Source organism: Podarcis muralis, chromosome 4 (genome assembly GCF_964188315.1).
Source record: "Podarcis muralis chromosome 4, rPodMur119.hap1.1, whole genome shotgun sequence".
Classification (NCBI taxonomy): domain Eukaryota; kingdom Metazoa; phylum Chordata; class Lepidosauria; order Squamata; family Lacertidae; genus Podarcis; species Podarcis muralis.
Window position 1 is genome coordinate 74,741,342 of NC_135658.1, and position 16,197 is coordinate 74,757,538.

General features: G+C 41.4%; 1 protein-coding gene and 1 long non-coding RNA gene across 19 annotated transcripts in view; one reads left to right on the top strand and one right to left on the bottom strand.

The window, feature by feature from the left end:
- LOC114596366 (uncharacterized) overlaps positions 1-1,408 on the top strand; it is a 30,915-nt gene extending 29,507 nt beyond the window's left edge. For all 6 annotated transcript variants that reach the window (XR_003706511.2, XR_003706506.2, XR_013392649.1 and 3 more), the window contains exon 4: positions 368-1,408. This is a non-coding gene — a long non-coding RNA (uncharacterized LOC114596366). The remainder of the gene's footprint in view (positions 1-367) is intronic.
- Positions 1-16,197, bottom strand: part of INPP4A (inositol polyphosphate-4-phosphatase type I A) — a 100,009-nt gene that overhangs the window by 21,623 nt on the left and 62,189 nt on the right. For 5 of the 13 annotated variants that reach the window (XM_077927576.1, XM_028727854.2, XM_077927573.1 and 2 more), the window contains exons 13-20: positions 16,042-16,146; positions 14,391-14,499; positions 11,352-11,369; positions 8,922-9,105; positions 8,489-8,707; positions 7,089-7,338; positions 3,037-3,069; positions 366-538 (exon numbers count right to left, since the gene is read on the bottom strand). In XM_077927576.1, the coding sequence (XP_077783702.1) occupies positions 366-538; positions 3,037-3,069; positions 7,089-7,338; positions 8,489-8,707; positions 8,922-9,105; positions 11,352-11,369; positions 14,391-14,499; positions 16,042-16,146 (1,091 nt within the window). The remainder of the gene's footprint in view (positions 1-365; positions 539-3,036; positions 3,070-7,088; positions 7,339-8,488; positions 8,708-8,921; positions 9,106-11,351; positions 11,370-14,390; positions 14,500-16,041; positions 16,147-16,197) is intronic. The other 8 variants (XM_028727858.2, XM_077927577.1, XM_028727857.2 and 5 more) reach the window with 5 other exon arrangements.

Consider the following 16,197-nt stretch of genomic DNA (forward strand, 5'->3'; position numbering starts at 1 on the left):
GGTTGACAGGAGCAGGGACTGAGCAACGGGAGCTCACCCTGTCGCGGGGATTCAAACTGCCGACCTTCCGATCGGCAAGTCCTAGGCTCTGTGGTTTACACCACCCTTGTCCCTTGTAAAAGTATAATGAGATTAAATGTCCTAATGAAGGTCAGATCCAGCTACCTGCCCCCCTGTATTAAAACATTCTCTAGTTTAAAAGGATCTAGGGCCAGGAGAGATTGCAGCCAAAGCTGCTGAAGTCGGTGGGGGGTGGGGGATTGGTTCAGAAATGTGTAGTAATTCTTACTGCTTTCAAAGTTACTCTTCCATTTTTTAAAAAAGGTATCCAAAGTCTAATGTATGAATTCTACTTTCTTGCTTACAGTTTGGCAAAAGACAACATCCCGTCGGTACTGAAGGCTCAAGCAAAGAGCTATTGTTGGGGCACTATCTTGCATCAAGAGAAAGACCATCGCTTTCTTTGCCTTGTCACTCATCATGGCTACGCAGTCTGTGAGTGTTGTCAGCAATGGGTAAAGGGCCTCACTCCATTCACCTGCAGTTTTCAAAAGGAAGGAAATACATAATTTTTAAAATAAAAATACTCAAAAAGAAACAGCTTTTAAGAAACATACTAACGCAACTTAAAGGCCTGTTATGGATTTAAGGCTGCATATCTCTTAAGCCATGGTTGAGTGATTGGAAGTAGGCCCATGGCTCATGCATGCCTTTACTCTCCATTGTCCGAACTGGCTGTAGTGTAACATTACATCTATGCCAAGGTTAGATTTTTAACCACTTTGAAATCAGGATTTAAAACTGATTTGCAAAACCTGTTTAAGTTTAAAGCTAACCTTGGTAAGTCATGTGCCTATGTAATGCTATACCATGGGTAAGAGACAGTTGGGGGAATTTGCATCAAAGAAGAGTTAAACTTAGTTCTAGAGAATAGTTACATCCACACTGGGACAAAGTAGAAGAGTCTTATTGCCATAAATTGAACCCACTGGCCCTGTTAGAATGTAACAGTAAGCCATTGTCTGAAATAACCTATGGTTTATTATGAATGTGCAGCATTCTGGTACAAGCTGCTCTTCTCGAAGCAAGTACTCTCTGTTCCTTGACAGCCATTCAAATGAAGGGCAGTTACGGAAAGTTGTTTTTAGAATACCATAAACTACTGTGGTATCTTAAACCTGTGTCCCAGCCTATAGATAGATAGATAGATAGATAGACAGACACACACACACACACACACACACACACACACACACACCCAAAGTTATTTGGCCCTATGTCTCAGAACACAGCTGGATTCTTTTAACAGTAGGCAAGCTGCTCTTTATGATACAGTTTTTCCAAAATAATCTGGTACTCTAAATAAGATTATCTATGCAATGAAAAATAAAGGTTGTCTATTCATGTATTTGCTCTGAAGTGCTTTTTATTGATTTTTTTTTTTTAAAGGAACAATGGATAGTTTCTCTGGCACAGCCATTTTCAGGGTATAGAAATTACAAAACATTTCTAAATAGCCAAGCTAAATAGACAAAAACTTAAAATAATTATAGTAAGTACAGTGGTACCTCGCAAGACGAATGCCTCGCAAGACGGAAAACTCGCAAGATGAAAGGGTTTTCCGTTTTTCGAGGTGCTTCGCCAGACGAATTTCCCTATGGGCTTGCTTCACAAGAAGAAAGCCCATAGGGAAATCTCCGGGGACCTCTTTTAAAATGCTGGCGGTCGGGAGCAAAGACTTTCGCCCACCGCCGGCCTTCAGAAGAGGTCCTGGACCTCTTCTGAAGGCCGGCAGGGGGCGAAAGTCTTTGCTCCCCCCCACCTGCCTTCCCGGGACAGCGGAGACTTCTCCGCTGTCCCGGGCGATCTTAAAATGCTGGCGGGTGGCAGCGAAGCCTTCGCTGCCGACCCCCAGCATTTTAAAAGCCCCCGGGACAGCGGAGACTTCTCCGCTGTCCCAGGCGATCTTAAAATGCTGGCGGTCGGCAGCAAAGCCCTCCTGTCCCCGGAGCTTGCGGGGCGGGAGGTGGGGAGAAGGGCTTTTCTTCCCACCGCCAGCCTTCAGAACAGCCTTCTGAAGGCTGGCGGTGGGAAGAAAAGCCCTTGCCCCCCCCCCCCCCAGCCTTCAGAAGAGGTCGGGGGACAGACTGTCCCCGGACCTGGTCTGAAGGCGGTTTCAATAGGAACGCATTGATTGATTTTCAATGCATTCCTATGGGAAACCGTGCTTCGCAAGACAAAAAACTCGCAAGAAGAAAAAACTCGTGGAACGAATTAATTTCGTCTTGCGAGGTACCACTGTATTCAGTTTATACTGTGGAAACAAATGGAAACTTAAAAAACAATCTACACACAAACCCGAACACATTTTAATTCTTTATATATATATAAAAAAAGAGAATTCTGGCCCCTACCCCCCACAAGTTCTGTAATATGCTATCAGGTGGCTCATGTCTCTTCTCTCAAGATCAGCCAGCATGGCACAAGGGATAATGTGTTGGGTTTGGATACCCAGGTTCAATTTCTGGCTTAATCTAGGGCAAGTCACATGCTCCCAGCCTCATCAGCTTCCCAGCATTTTAAAGGGGGAAAACAAAACAAGCATTACTCAGCATTTTGTACCCACCCAGTAAAGAACCACAGAATATTAACACACACAAACAAACAAACCCAAATTGAAGGTGGTTCAATGTGGCCTCTGACCAAATGGGTTAAAACCAGTTTTACCAGCACTCTGCAGACATACACAAAAGAGGCAACACCTGTTTTAACTAGACAGTAGCAGCTACATATGACTGCCTTCCAGCATATTTTTAAAAATATCTTACTGTCACATAATTACTGTGTGTTGAAATTTATTGGCAAGGAAGGCCAGTTTGCACCTACTAACCTAAGAGCAAAAATACTTTTATTCACGTAGCAGTACCCAAATTAGTATCAGCAAAAGTCATTTGTGTTAGATGCACAGACAACCTTTTTCTTCTGCAGTTTTCAGAAGCAAATACTGTGAATGGAGGGGAGAAAGCACACACATACCTGGGCCAGTCTCTTCAGGAGTGGGACTGCAATCTGCACAAAAATGGAGGTGCAACATGCATGATTAAGGGGAAGCAACACATTTTAAACATAGGCAACTGAAATGCTTAGTATAGAAGTTCTCAAGCTTTTTTCTGCAAAGTGGCACACCACAGACAGACTACCACTGATCACCTCTCCTCCTGATTGTGCCAGCATAAAATACTCCACAACCGCTTGTGCTTGGTACAACAAGGTGTTATAAATTATTTCTAGCACTGGAAACTAGGAGGAGAAGTGAGCATGACAACAGGAGAAATATAGGTCTCTGTAGTCTGCTGGAAACAGCTGTATGTGAGCCACAGACAACACAGTTTGAGAACCACTAGCTTAATGACTTGCATTAAAAGCAGCTAAATAGAATAGCAGAACACTGGCAAGAGTTTTTGGGTGCATTAAGTAACCCTAATACACACATGTGGCATTTTTAGGTGTACACCTAAGATACTTTACATGTGCGCCTGAAACTGTAAAGTGTGAATATGACAAACTTGTTTGCAAATGCACATATTTTTGTAGGCTAGCTCACCAAGGAACAAGACTAAGCACTTGAGGATCATTCATACATTCAGTGACAAGTTTGAATTTGTGCCATACAATGTATGAAACAGAGGTGAAGGTTATTACACAAATTTCAAAATATCTAGGTCATATTCCTAGGAGCCACAGTGGCCAAAATTAAGGCTGGATCCAGTTCCCACTGAAATGAATGGAAGAGATGCTATCAACTGGAACTGAAAGATCATGTCTCACTGATTATTTTGCAGGGCAGTATGAACAAATGTGAGTTTTGTTCCGCCATTTCCTCCCACCAAAACCACAAGGTGCCTTTTAAGATCCCTCCCCATTTAAATTAGTTTGGGGCTTTGGAAAAGAAAAAAGGGAAGCTGCCTCTTGGGCATTCACTTTCAGCCATTCTCGAAGCAAGCTAACTTTTTAAACAGCAGTTAGAGGAAAACTAAGGAATGAAGGGATGCTACCAGAAACTGCATGCGTTGAAGTTGCACAAACAGTATGTGTTTGAACTGGACCAAGCTGGTCCTGGGTGAATTGGGACGTGTTCTCTAAGAGCACTAATCTGAGAGCACTGTTCTTCCATTTCCTCTCGTTGGCTCCTTGTATTTCCCAAACCTATTTATAACATGGGTATAGGATTTACTCACATGACAACTAGATTTCTGAAACAAAAGCATCTCTTTTCACAAGAATTATTGATCTCATACTTCTTCCATTCAAGTCAGAGGGCGATTCGCTGTAAACAACAGCTTTTTCCAATCTGCACTGGCTTTCTTTCAAATTATAATATGCTTCTCTCCATCTAATCACATGGCCAAAACTCAAATCAGAAGAGGCTACGATCATTGTGAAAAATAATTTCCCTCATTTACTAATCTTTAATTTGGCAGACTACCTGTCTCATTTCACATTTCAAATATAAGTTGCTTCATAATTTTTCGGTCATTACATGTGATTTCTTTTCTCTCTCTTTCGACTCTGCTCCATTGTCATTCCCTAGCTCATTCTTCAGGCTGCATCTTTAAACTATAAGCCATTGCCAGGGACTAGGTTTGTTTTTAACTTGTATAGCGTCTAGCACATCAGGCATGCTATAAATAATAAAGTTAAAAACATCCTGTTTTCAACACGTTCCACATGAAGCCGTTCTAGCATCTCAATATGCCTTTGACTGCAAATTTAACTACTTGGAATTGAAAACAGTGCACCTCTGTGCATGTAAACATAAAAGCAATGATGCACAGCTTGAGCTGAGCACAACGGCAAGCATTGAAACATGTTGATCCATAATTTCAATGGTTCTCAGCCAATACATTATCAGAAAACATTTGATGAATTGAGAGAGAATGTTTGCCACATACAAAAATTATACAGTACTGCGCTGTATAATAGATACTGACTGCATTGAGTGAAATCCATTTCTTAATCACTCTGATGTGAAAGTTCTTTAGCAATTACTTGATTCAGACAATATATCTTCCCCACACATATTGTCACACAGCTTATTAAAAAAAGAAGTTTAAGATTTAAATTCAATCTGCAAACATTTGAAAGGCGTTGGTTTTCATGTTATCTAAGTTATTTCATAGGGATCAATACTCAGTTCTTCATCCTTGCATCTTGCTAATTCTTAACAACATATGGAATGAATAACCAGAAACACAGAAAAGTTATAGGTTACAAAGCTTGACAAATCATACACTACTAGTTCTGCACCTAATAAGTTAAAAGAAAAAAATATATTATTTTATGAGACAGCATTTTACTCTGTTAAAAAAATTGTACCTCAGAAATATTAATTATGAAATGACTGTGTGAAATCACAAATACAAATTTGTTGTGAAGACACATAATGAAAATACAGTATGAGAAAGGTAGTTTTCAGTTGCCTTCTCATACGAATTGTTGTATGAATTGTTTTGAAATGTCATACAAGAAAGCAGACTGTTCTCAGTCCTCGAAAGAAACTATTGAGTTCTAACATATCCTTCAATGTAACACAACAAAGAATTTGGCAGGGCAGCTCTACACACTGTGATCGGCATGGGGTGGGGTGGAGGAATCAGTTACACATTTGTTACAGAAACACAGGTGTAACATATAGACATCACACACGTGTATACTTTAAAAAAAAAAATCTGTGTACACTTGGAAATACAATTTCTCTACCCATTTACAAGCCAACAAATCAAAGCACAAGGGGGAAATATGGCCTAGCACGATTTCACAAACTTGGGCTTCCAGCTGTTTTTGGACTACAAATCCCATCATTCCTGACCATTGGTCCTGCTAGCTAGGGATGGTGGGAGTTGTAGTCCAACAACAGCTGGGGACCAACTTTGGGAAACTCAGGCCTAGAAGTTCAACAATGTCACCTAAATATATGCTCAATTTGCAAATTCCCACACTCCTGATGGGGCCTAGTTATGTAGTCACAATGAGGCACATGAGAAGTGCCCTAAGAGTCACCATACTCTGACAAATATACAGGAATGAGGCCAACAGAGAATGCCCCTCTATCAGCTGAGTGAAACAGAAGAATCTGATTCAGACTAAACCAGCCTGAACCTTTCAACTGCAGGGACCTGATGTACAGAAATATTACACAGTATATAATTTTCTGAACTATAAGCAAAGAACATGAACTATGAACCGGAAGTCCTCAATGCAAATACAAATTAGCAATATATAGAACTAAACAGAAAATGCTGTTAAGCGATTTTGCCAAAGCCCCAAAGCAAAATCCAGCAGTTTCTCACACCTCCTCACATTGTCACTGCGTTAGCGCCTAGTTCACTTCAGCAAAACAGTCACCCAAGCTCTACTCACTCATCTGGCTTTTCTTGTGCAGACATTCCCTGTTTGACCTGTTGGTCTTATTTAGAAACACCCTACCAGCGTAAGGGCCTATGCAGAGGAGACCTTAATCCACATGTTTCAGGAGAAACATGAGAGTAGCATCTTGAAATAAATCTAAGGAAAAATGGCTCCCACATCTCTCCTGCAGCATACATTTTGGCCACGTTCAGATGACCAGATCTCAGCTCCATACACCAAGATATGCACAAGTTTCACACACCTGCACACAATCCCTTTGCTCCAGCTTCCTTTCACTGCACAAGCAAGCAAGCATGCCAGAAAACCACAGTTAACCAGCCATACATGCCCACCAGACTGGAAACAATAGTTAACAGCTTCCAAACAAGTGAGGACCTAGATGCCATTTATAAACTATGGCTCCCTCTCAGGCCTTGTTTGGAAGCTGCTCAGCATAGATACAGAACCTGCTTCTGATGCCAACATTAACTGCAGCTTCCTGGCTGGCTTCCTCAATCATGCTTCAAAGGAGGAGCACAGTGCAGGTCCGTGAAGCTTGTTGAGCTGAGATTTGATTGTCTAAATGCAGCCACTGAATCATAAGCACCACATGGAGAAAAGGGTAAGAAAAATGCCAAAGCGGAGGAGCAGCAGGAAGAAGCCATGGCTGTCATACGCACTTGTGTCTTGGGGACAATGGCATGCAGAGGATGGTATGGATGAAGATGATGGGGATGACGAAGATGATGAGGTGTGTGGCTTTATCCAGTACGCACGGGTATCCCGTTTACCTTTCTTGCTAGAACAGCTGGTGTCACACTGAAAAACGTCTTCACAGCTGTCACTATGTAAACGCTCTTTCTGGAGGAGTTTGTCCACCCTCTGGATAATGCATTCAAGACTTTTGTCAACATTCACCCAGACTTTTTCCTGGGAAGGAATGAAAAACAAACAGACTAAGTAAAGACTCCTGTAACTTTAACATGGTTACATCATTCTGATCTCACTGCAGGAAGGATCTTGGGTCAAAATAGCAGTTGAAGAAGCCCGAAGTAGAACAAGAAACCTATCAACACAATGGGCTCAGCCACAAGATTATCTTTCAGGAGAATGTTTTCCATTTTTTATGAGGGTGTATTTTATAGGCTCTCCCTATAAGGTGCTCAGTACACGTGCTTTACAACCCTTTTCTAGCCATTTTAACTTTGCAACGGAATTAAAAAACAGTCAACATCATTTTCTGGTTGAATGAAACTGCACAGTTTGATTCAAGTCCTACAAGATGTTACAGCATCCTTTGCTTTCCACTATAAAAAAAATAAGCATAGCATCCGAGGAAGTTAGAAAACTTGTTTAGATATTGTTGCTCCCATTTGTACAGGCAGTTCAAGAGAGATGAAATCCATTAAATAATGCATATCATTTTCTGTCTCATACCAATATAAACAAGGGCTACAAATTCTGATCATATTTTGGTGGGAAAACTAATTGGGGACTGGCCTGCATGACACCATTTTTCATTGCTCCTAACAAGAATATCAGTTAACATCATTTATCAGTTATAAAGCTGATGGCTGACTAGTTGAAGAGCCTTCCAATAGTAGATGCTAGTCTTCAGATTTTGCTTTCCATAGAAAATGTGCCTGTAACAGCACTTTCCCCGAAAATTTCCTCACTGACCACTTGAAAATTGCTGGGATTCTTGGCAGACCAATTCATACCTTTTCGGCAGCAATTGTAATGTACTGTGCTAGATTTATGATTATAATTGTAATTTTGTTGCTTTTATTTCTTATATATATCTTACTGAATTCAGTTTAAATTCCACAGAATTCCAATTTCAAAACAATAAAATACAATATTATTTAATGTGATGGATGTGCCACCTCCCTTCTTCAACCACAGAAACAAAGACACACAGTGTCTTCACCTGAGTGAAGTTCATGGATCCCTGGTGATCCCTGGACCACAGTTTGAAAACCCAAATCTACAGAATGGAGAGATGTAGTATAACTATACCCCTCAAGCTTTCAGCAGCAAGACTGCTAATAGAAACTGAATCCCAGGTCAAGAAACCTACCCATTCTTCTTCATGCCAGTCCACTTGTAGAGAAGATCGGCTATTTCTTCCTGTCCACCTGGCCACCAGGGTATCTTGGTCATTCCTCAGTACCACTTGCTCTTCCTCTACAGAGGTTGGAGAGGCCTTTGAAGCTATATAATCTGGTCTTGCAGCATTCAGCGCATGTATTGAATTTGCCAGCAGTTTGCAGTCGCAGACGGTGACAAGCTGCCGTGTCTAGAAAGGATTGAAACAACAAAGTATTTTGCAACTCTTTCTACAGTCCATATTCCATCATGAATTCAGGAACTGCAGAGGAACCACTAAGACTGCCTTGCCATGTTCTCTTACAGTCAAAACTTAATATTCAAACAGGATAGCCAAGGCTGCCTTCTCAGTATATTCAGAGAGACCACAATAGGACATAGGGACTCTTGATCATATCCCATACCTTATCTGCCAGAATGGCAAGTGTTCTTTCAAGCCCATTGGCGGATCTGTCCTTGGCAGCTCTGGAGAGTCTTTCTGCGTAGTAACTAACTTGAGTTTTCAAAGTATTGATCTGAGCAATAATCTCCTTTGCTCGGATAATATCTTGTGGTATGTACACTATTGACTGGGTATTGGTCGAAGTGCTGGGGGGTGGAAAAACGGATAATTTTTTTTAAAACATAAAAATAAAAATCAATCCAACAGATCAGCAATGCAATTCCATTCCTTTTTCATGCTGAAAAAGGAGAAAGCACAGGCAAACAGTTTCTCCCAATTAACTATCAAGCATGAAGAGACCGAGAGGTGCTACAAGGACTCATGTTCAGACTACCATCCAGGCCCAACTCTGCCTTTAATGAAGCCAACTGACTGCTCATAACTTCCACAGGGATAGGATATGGCAATCACTGAATGAGGATTTAATGTGACCTATAGCACACTTCTAACCGTGTCTACCCAGAAGAAAGTCCAACTGAATTCAGTGGCGCTTGCTCCCAGATAAGTGGGGTTAGGATTGCAGTATTAGCCTAATCCCCTGCTCTAAACATACATTTATTTATTCATTCACATTTAACAAACAATTTTTTAAAAGATAATTTATTTCCTACCATTTGGTAGGCTTCAAAGTCCTCTAGGCAGCTCACAGTTACTAGAACTATCACTACTTCATAAATAAACAAAGCAAAACTATTTCTGCTCATAAGCCTTTGACTCAGAATTAACCATCAGTCCTTACCACGATAAGGTCTTGTCTGTGCATGCAAGGATGACATCAGGCAAGAGTTGAGCTCCCCCTAGTGGTTGAGGGAGGAAAACGCTGTTCAATTTCTGCCTTCTACCAACTCAAAAGACCTCAGCCGATGCCTGGTGTCATTTTACACACACAAGAGGATAGTGGAGCTTTGCTTGGCCCCATGTTCAATCTTCCTCACCAGTTTGCATTCATTTAAGCATGAGTCTCAAATCTGCACTGCCTGTGACCAGCCAAGGCAAACAGACTCCACCAGCCAAGTGCTGTATGGACCACCATCTGATTGCAACCCTCACTGTTTTTGCAGTCCCAAACATGTTGCAAAACCAGGATGTTATTCTTACCCATAACCCTCTACCATATATTGCTGATGCAACTACAGAGCTCCCATAATCCCTGTCCCTTGACCATGCTAGCCGGGGCTGATGGAAGTCATAGTCCTACAACATCTAGGAAGGTCACAGGTTCCTCTCTCCTGTCCTAGAGCAAAAATGTGTGGGAGAGTGCTATACTGACAGAATGCCGAGTTGAAAATAAGATCCCATCATGTGGGTATGTAAGCCTAAAGGCACATCTTCTTCTTTTTCAAAACAACAGCTGTTCCACACGGGCAGCAAACTGCTTCTGAAACTGGATCAGGTTTTCAGAGTGAGATGCCAACATGGAACAGGGCTGGTAATATTGGACACTACTTTTGGGGAGTGTGGCTATTGTTGTACACATCATTTGTTTAGACAAAATGGATCTAGAATTCCTAACTTTGCAGGATCAAAGGTCTTAAAAACCACTGACTGGAAACTGTCAGCAATCATCATAGCAATTGGGTCATTTATGGCTCTTGACCAGCAATTTCAAGGACAGCAGCCTTTATCAAACTCTGTTTGGCATGTTTAAACCTACTGATTCAAAATAGCTTTAGCATGCCTCTTTTATTGGATTTTTGCCAGGGTTCCTTGTTCCTATATGGGACAGCTGTTTAAAAATTTCTGCACCATCTCAATGGTCACATCCAACTATCCAGAGTTATTAACTGTTTTTCTTACAATAAGGGAGATATCATGCAGGAGAATTAGGATATAATTGGCAGCACAGTCCATGCAGCCTGGTGAGTCTCATATTAAAAGGGAAGCAAATCTATTGCCAAATAAGAGGAAATAAATTATTTGATGGTATGAAGTTCACAGACAACAAACTACTATCTGCCATCATTCTCCCAAATGAACAGCTATCAGCTTTCACTGGCAACTTGAAGTTCAAAGCCCAAATCATCTAACCGATTTTCATACATTTGTGGATGCATAAAAAGAGTGACCAATATAACGTAAAAGGTTCCTGTCGTATTCTGAGTATTTTCAGTTTCTAACAAAAATGGTCTCTTAAAGTTGAAGCATTCCAATTAAATTGGCTCCCAATGTTCATAGCTGTTCATTAAGAAGGCAGATGACAAGATCAAATTAAACCATGCAACATACCCCAGTAAACAACCACATTAACTGAACAAAGCAAAATTAGCAAAAGCAAATGCAAAGTATTAAAAGGGGGAGGCATCTCTGTACATAAACACATTAACTTTTGTTAAAAAAAGAAAAAGATCGAACAGGAAAGTTCTGTCTCCAAACTGAGAAACAGAAAACTCACCAACATTCCTCATAACTGCTAAAAAAAATAAAACCAAATGAAAGTTAGCCATTATTTGTTAGCAGATACCAAAAGCAAAAAACAAAGCAAAGCAACATTAGATAAACAATGTTAGTTGTTTTAAATATTTTTTTCCAAATAAGGTTTGCTTATGTCATTAAAATTGTAAGCAAAACAAAATCATAGTCAATGCAGAATGGTTTATGACTTGCAACCCATTCCATAGATTTCTGGCTGCATCAGCACAATGGGTGCTACATGCGACACAAGGAGCTCGACTGCAAAATGCACAAATAACTCTGCAATCTGGCAGCATAACACAAATCTATGGGCTGGGATCCAAAGAACTACACAATTTACTTTGCACAGATTTGGGGGGGAGGGGTTTACAGTTCATGTTTCTCATTAATCATCAGCCTCCCACCCAAAATACCAAACTGGTTTGTCAAAGAAGGAACCTTTAGAAGCAGATTCTGATATGGCACAAGTGTCTGCTATCCAGAGAGGTGGAAGGAGTTAAAAAAAGAACTGCCCTGAAGATTAGTTCTTGCAATCCTGACCCAAGTGTGGGTTGGTTAATAGCTTGGGGTGGATATATAGGTCCATTTTGGTTTCTCATTTTTCCAATAATAAGTTCAGATTTCCACATCATGGAAATTTATCAGTATTTTAGCATGTATTCTCCTTATATACAGATTTATGTATGCATTTCCCCCTAACACACATTTCTGCAAGCAGTCTCCTCTAATGTAATGCAGTTTTGTATATGTTCACTCATATATGCATTTTTATACACAGTTCACTTTGATACGTTTTTGTTATGAGAACTGCACAGTAATATTAGAAGATCAAATTCCACAGGATAGCTGTGTTTTGGTTTCTGTTATTGTTCTGCGCAGTGTAAATTACTGAACAATTCCCCTCATCACTATTAATAACCCTTATGCAGACCTCACAACACCCCATCCCCCCTCCTTGCTGTGACCAGGGGACTTCTAGCAGGCAGGAAGACAGGAAGGACTGGAGATATTATAGAGGAGGAGAAATAAAGGAGAAGCAACAAGTTCAATGAGTTGCGCTGCTACCTTCCACCCACCCTCTATTCATGCAGCGTTTCCACAACATATTAAACATCAAAAAATTTAGAGGACTGCAGCGCCCATGTTCTTCCCAGGTACCAACAGAGCCAGCAGGAAGAATAATTCTATTTACTGGACCACCATCTGGGGGTTAAAAACTATACCTGATGGGCAGTGACAACAAGTCACTTAAAACCAACAGAGATCAAATAATTGTAGTTTAGTGTAGAGCTTTGCTACATATTTTTATCCATACAAATATGTTTTTGCAAAATACAACATCAAGTAATAGTAGTGATAGAACAGTTAGTGCAGACATGTGGTATGTACCCCCAAAGCCAGTCCTTTGCCAGGAGTTCCAGCTATGATGAAAACATGGGTCTGACTATAGCACGATCGAGGTGGGGTGGGGAGATGGTTGTAAGGTGCACGTTTATATGAAATGTCTTCCATAGTGATTTCAAGTAGAGTGGCTCTCTAAAAGGAAATTTCTGCATGTATTCTTCACATGCAGATGTTATCTTTCTGGGTGACTGGTTTACCACTGAACCACTTAAACCTGAAAGGGTAGAAACGGCACAAATAGTGTCTTTCCAGCTTAAAAAAAACAAGCAAAACTAGAAGCCAGCCCACCCAGCTGCTGTCCTCCTTCCTCTCTGGTTTTGACTTTGGGGACCACAAGACGAGGAGGATGGACTCTGCATCTCCATGCTGCATCTGAGACACTTCCGGCCAGCTTAAGAAACTTCTATGGATATGCGTTTTGACATTTTCCCAGTACCTTTCCCCCCTTCAGGCATGTATAGACTTAACCTTTTGTATTATGGTGTAGACAGGCAGCAATGTCAGAACTGTGGCAATTCCAGTATGCCAGTTTACTAGCGATTCCCTCTGGGAATCGAGCATCTCACCCAAGGATTAAGATTTACATTCCATATTTAAAATTTTGTAGCGAAAACACAGAAAGTAGAAGTGTAAATCACTCCTATCTCTTCTGTCTTCCATACGAACCAGCTGCTAGAGGAAACCAGAGAGTGTGCTTCCCCAAAGCCATTCCTGCAGTTATAGAATACAAAAGGTTTCTGCTCTCTGATGAGAAAATATAGTAGGAATGCCCACTCCGAAAAGGGTCAGAGTTTACTATCTCGCTCTTAAAAAAAAAAAAAAAAGCACTGATTGAATTTCTTTTTCACAGAACCTAAGATGATTGCTAAAAGACCAAGAAAGAATAGGGAGTCTCGCTCTTTCAGCATGTTCTCAAGAAAGGTCTTTGGCACCTATTAGGAAATGACAGAGACAGAAGCTAGGAAAATTAGTTTAGCCATGTTCCCATCTGACTGCAGATTGAGAAGCTTCAATAAAGACAGTCATTAAGAATCTTCAAAAACCTTTAGATTGAAAAATTAGGAGAAAGGTTAAAGACCAATTTTCTAGACTATTTCAGGGTGTTCCCTGAACATCCCTCTCCCTCTACAGGGAGTAGACACAGTAAAAATGAAGTTGCCAGGAAATGTTGATGCCGTAGCAGTATAAGGAGCAGACAGGGACCCAGGAGCTGCCCACAGACTTCTGATCCTTTGATTTGATTTCAGCTGCTCAGATCAAAGGGTAAAAACAGCCTAGGTCAAACTTAGGGACTGCAGGAATCTACACGTACAGTCAAACCTTTTACACATCTATACAGAAAGGCTAATGCTTATATTAAATATACAATAGCTCATTAAGCTGTCATAAGCTATCTATCTATCTATCTATCTAAAAATGAAGTAAAATTACTGGCTGAAAAAATGGAAAAACCTTCTTCTGTCAAACTCTTTCCATAAACTGGCTCTAATCTTCGTGGTTTTGGACTGAATCTTCCTATATGTAGAAGCAATAAAAAAAGACACAAGCTATTAGATTCTTTTTACAAAACGGGGGCGACAGGAGAGGGCAGACAGCCACCAAGCATTCTACTTACTGTTTCTTGGCATCTTCAAATTTGTGCAGCTTTTTCCGCAGGCCTCCAGACTTAAAGCCTTGACAGTGAGCTGCTGGTGCTCCTATAGTTACAATATCATAGTTCTGATCTAAACAAAACCAAAAGGGAAGAGGAGAGCTTTAAAGGAGAATACTCACCATTCAGACTTAGACTGCAAGCCTGTGAGACTTTGCACTACAAGAATGTAATTTGCAAAGCACCTAATATATCTGGGGGGTTGTCAAGCTTTTTCGACCAGTGAGCACATTTCGATTTCTGAGAGAGTGCTGTGGGGTACCAGTAACAAAACAGCTGCCATGGGGGGCACCCCCTGCCCGAAGGCCAGTCGTGACCGACTCTAGGGTTGCACGCTCATCTCGCTCAAGAGGCCGGGAGCCAGCGCTGTCCGAAGACACTTCCGGTCACGTGGCCAGCGTAATGAAGCTGCATCTGGCGAGCCAGCGCCAGCGCCGCACACGGAAACGCCATTTACCTTCCCGCTATAAAGCGGTCCCTATTTATCTACTTGCACTTAGTAGTGCTTTCAAACTGCTAGGTTGACAGGACCTGGGACCGAACGACGGGAGCTCACCCCGCCGCGGGGATTCGAACCGCCAACTTTACGATCCGCAAGTCCTAGGCACTGAGGTTTTACCCACAGCGCCACCCGCGTCCCTTATGGGGGGCACAGCATAACACAAATTAGAGAAAGTGCTGTCACGTTGAAGCTTTTCCTGTAATCATATTTCTGTACTAGGAAAGGAGTAACCTTGTTGAGTTTCTGCCTGCCATACAGCTGCCAAAGGCACAAAACCCCTACTTTTGCCCAGTGCCACCCCTAAACCACTTGCCTGGGTGTAAGCCCTATTAAACACAGACTTACTTCTGAATAAACAAGTATATAATTGTTCTGTAAGTTAAATGAACAGTGCATTCTTAATGAGTGCCTGGGCTTCAGCCTTTAACTCCTGCAGAACAGTAGACATTCCTTAGAGTCTCTGCAAATTTTCATACTTTGCAGTTGCCATTTTATTGGAAGAGAGGGGTCTTTAAAACCCACTCATGCTGAGATGTAGTAGTATTTGCAGAAAATAACTTCTAGAGACTACCTGATCTCAGACGAACCCAACACAGGAAAGATGCATCCTGATTGCTAGGGGGGAAATGGAAGGGCAAACTATGGAGAATCCGAGGGCTAGAAAATAAGGCAAAAGCAGGAGAAGTAGACTAAAGAGGAGGGGGAAAGAGCAGCCCCTTAGGAACCCAGGGATTCCAATGCCTGGTGTCTAAACAATTCACTTATCAAAGCTCTGGTTTCACTGGTTGGCTAAAAACACAGGCAAGCAGGAGCAACCAGGCTGGCTCATTTCATGGTAATGCTTTGAAGTACCCGCACATTTCACTTCATAACTTTTTCTGTAGGAGGGCTAGAAACTTTCTTTTTTCAAAAAAATGAAAGCTGTAACTCAACAGTAGAGCACATAAGTTGCATGAAAAAGTTGCAAGCTCAAACCCCAACATCTCTGTGAAGGATTGGGAACACACACACACACACACACACACACAGAGAGAGAGAGAGAGAGAGAGAGAGAGAGAGAGAGAGAGAGAGAGAGAGTAGAACCTGCAGGATATATGAGCAAGAAAAAAATACCTGATCCTGCATCATCTTGGACTCTCATTCGCTGTATGTGTAAATTTGTGGGCACAAATTCCAGCTTTTTGTCAGCTTTCAGGCTACTTGCTTTGAACGATGGACCTGAGGATATAAAGAAGATGATTTCTGCATGCTGAGTCCATAAAAATGCAA